Source organism: Triticum aestivum, chromosome 4D (genome assembly GCF_018294505.1).
Source record: "Triticum aestivum cultivar Chinese Spring chromosome 4D, IWGSC CS RefSeq v2.1, whole genome shotgun sequence".
Lineage (NCBI taxonomy): Eukaryota > Viridiplantae > Streptophyta > Magnoliopsida > Poales > Poaceae > Triticum > Triticum aestivum.
The window spans coordinates 300,571,708-300,573,368 of NC_057805.1; the positions used below are offsets into that span (position 1 = coordinate 300,571,708).

The 1,661-nt window shown below is 49.4% G+C and overlaps 1 protein-coding gene across 1 annotated transcript in view; it reads right to left on the reverse strand.

Annotated features, from left to right (window-relative positions):
* The window catches only part of LOC123097550 (uncharacterized), a 5,490-nt gene extending 4,029 nt beyond the window's left edge, over positions 1–1,461 (reverse strand). The window contains exon 1 of the mRNA XM_044519321.1: positions 924–1,461. Within this exon, the coding sequence (XP_044375256.1) occupies positions 924–1,460 (537 nt within the window). The 5' untranslated portion in view covers position 1,461. The remainder of the gene's footprint in view (positions 1–923) is intronic.
* Positions 1,462–1,661: the final 200 nt, after the last annotated feature.

Consider the following 1,661-nt stretch of genomic DNA (forward strand, 5'->3'; position numbering starts at 1 on the left):
TTTGAAAACCACATCAGAATTTGCACCAATACATACAATATTTGAACGGTATTTTTATTCATCTTATATTCATAGCAGCATGTCATCATATCCCGTGCACTTGCCTTTCGGTTCAGGCACTAAATCATCAGGAGGAAAAACCATTGTGTACTTCTCAATTCACGACACCTATGTACAAAATTTTAGAAGTAACAAAAATGAGAAGAATCTGACAAGTGATAAATGAAAAGAAGACAAATACTACAAAGTTGTTGTTTTTGTTTCTTCTGACAAACTTTTAATTGGAAGTTGAAATTTTAAAGGCTAGAACACTCTAGAGGCTACATCATCAAATACTTTCGGAACTTCATGATGATTTGGTGTCCAAACCAAAAGGTGGGTGAATGCCCCTGTTTCCTGATCAATCCTCTAGTGCTCGTTAGTCATAATACTAAATGGACCCTTAAAATTACTCAGTATTGCCTAAGCAAGGATGTAGCTGACCCTCTATATGTCACAGTTCACTGGAAAGCATCCACAGTTCGTTGATCTGATACATGAGAGTGGAATCCAAACTTTGTGGAGGAAAGGCCCCCTTGACACCTAGGAAATGTGTGCCAATAGAAGAAGAAGAAATGACAAGCCAGATCTGCCAATTACGCTAGAACATTATCGCAATACACATTGCACTTTACACTAAACATATCACAGGTAGTATGACTTAAGACCGAGCAGAACAACTAAATTTTGTTGGTCGTGATGATAGTTGATAGATAACCAAGGAAGGCATTGTCGTGATAGGAGATCGTGCCACTCATATAGAACGCGGGAACAACTACAGTAACAAACAAACACGAGGAAGTGAACCGTAATTTGCAATCGCCACTTATGAACTGGCCAAGCTTGGCCAACCGAAAATAGGTGCCGGGAGGAGGAGCCCGTACCGACGAGGCGTCGACCCACAGCTGAGACACGAACCCGAGGCTCCGCGCTGAGCTGACGCTGATCACCTGCTTCGCTAGCAACCCCGACCGCCTCGCCATTTGCCTCCCCGTCCTCCTCCCGCTGCTACCTATCCTCTTCGGCACCCTCTCGCCATCTTCCTCGTTAACAACCTCGTCGTCCCCTCCCCCCTCCGTCGCATCCACAGGGATCACCGCCTCCTCCTGCTCCTCGAGCTCCCGCTTCAGCGCCAGGAAGTCGAAGCTGGACGGCGCCGGCAACGGATCGTCCCTTGGGGCCGCGCGCGCGACGAGGGCGCAGCGGAGCAGTGTTGGTCCGTGCGCGGAGGCGGCGCTGGGATTTGGGTTTAGGTTTGGATGGGGCGCGGGCGCGGGTTTGAAGGGTGGGTTGAGGAGGGGCGCGCAGGAGCGCATCGTTGGAAAGATTGATTGGGCAGGAAGTAGGGAATTCGAACTCGGAGACGATCGGATAGACGATGGGATTGCGTTGATTGAAACCACAGAAGTAGCGTCTACCATGCGAGAGGCGGGGCCGATCCGGCCTTCATAATTTCGGTCGATTCACACGAAACGGTGAATTTTCGGTCCGAGAAGTAAAAAATCCCGGCTCCAGTGCTATATGTACCGGATCCCGACCGATTTAGGGTTTCTATTCACCGTTTTCCCCACCCGCCTCCGCTGCAAATCCCCTCGCTCTGGCGACTGTGTCTCGCGCGCATA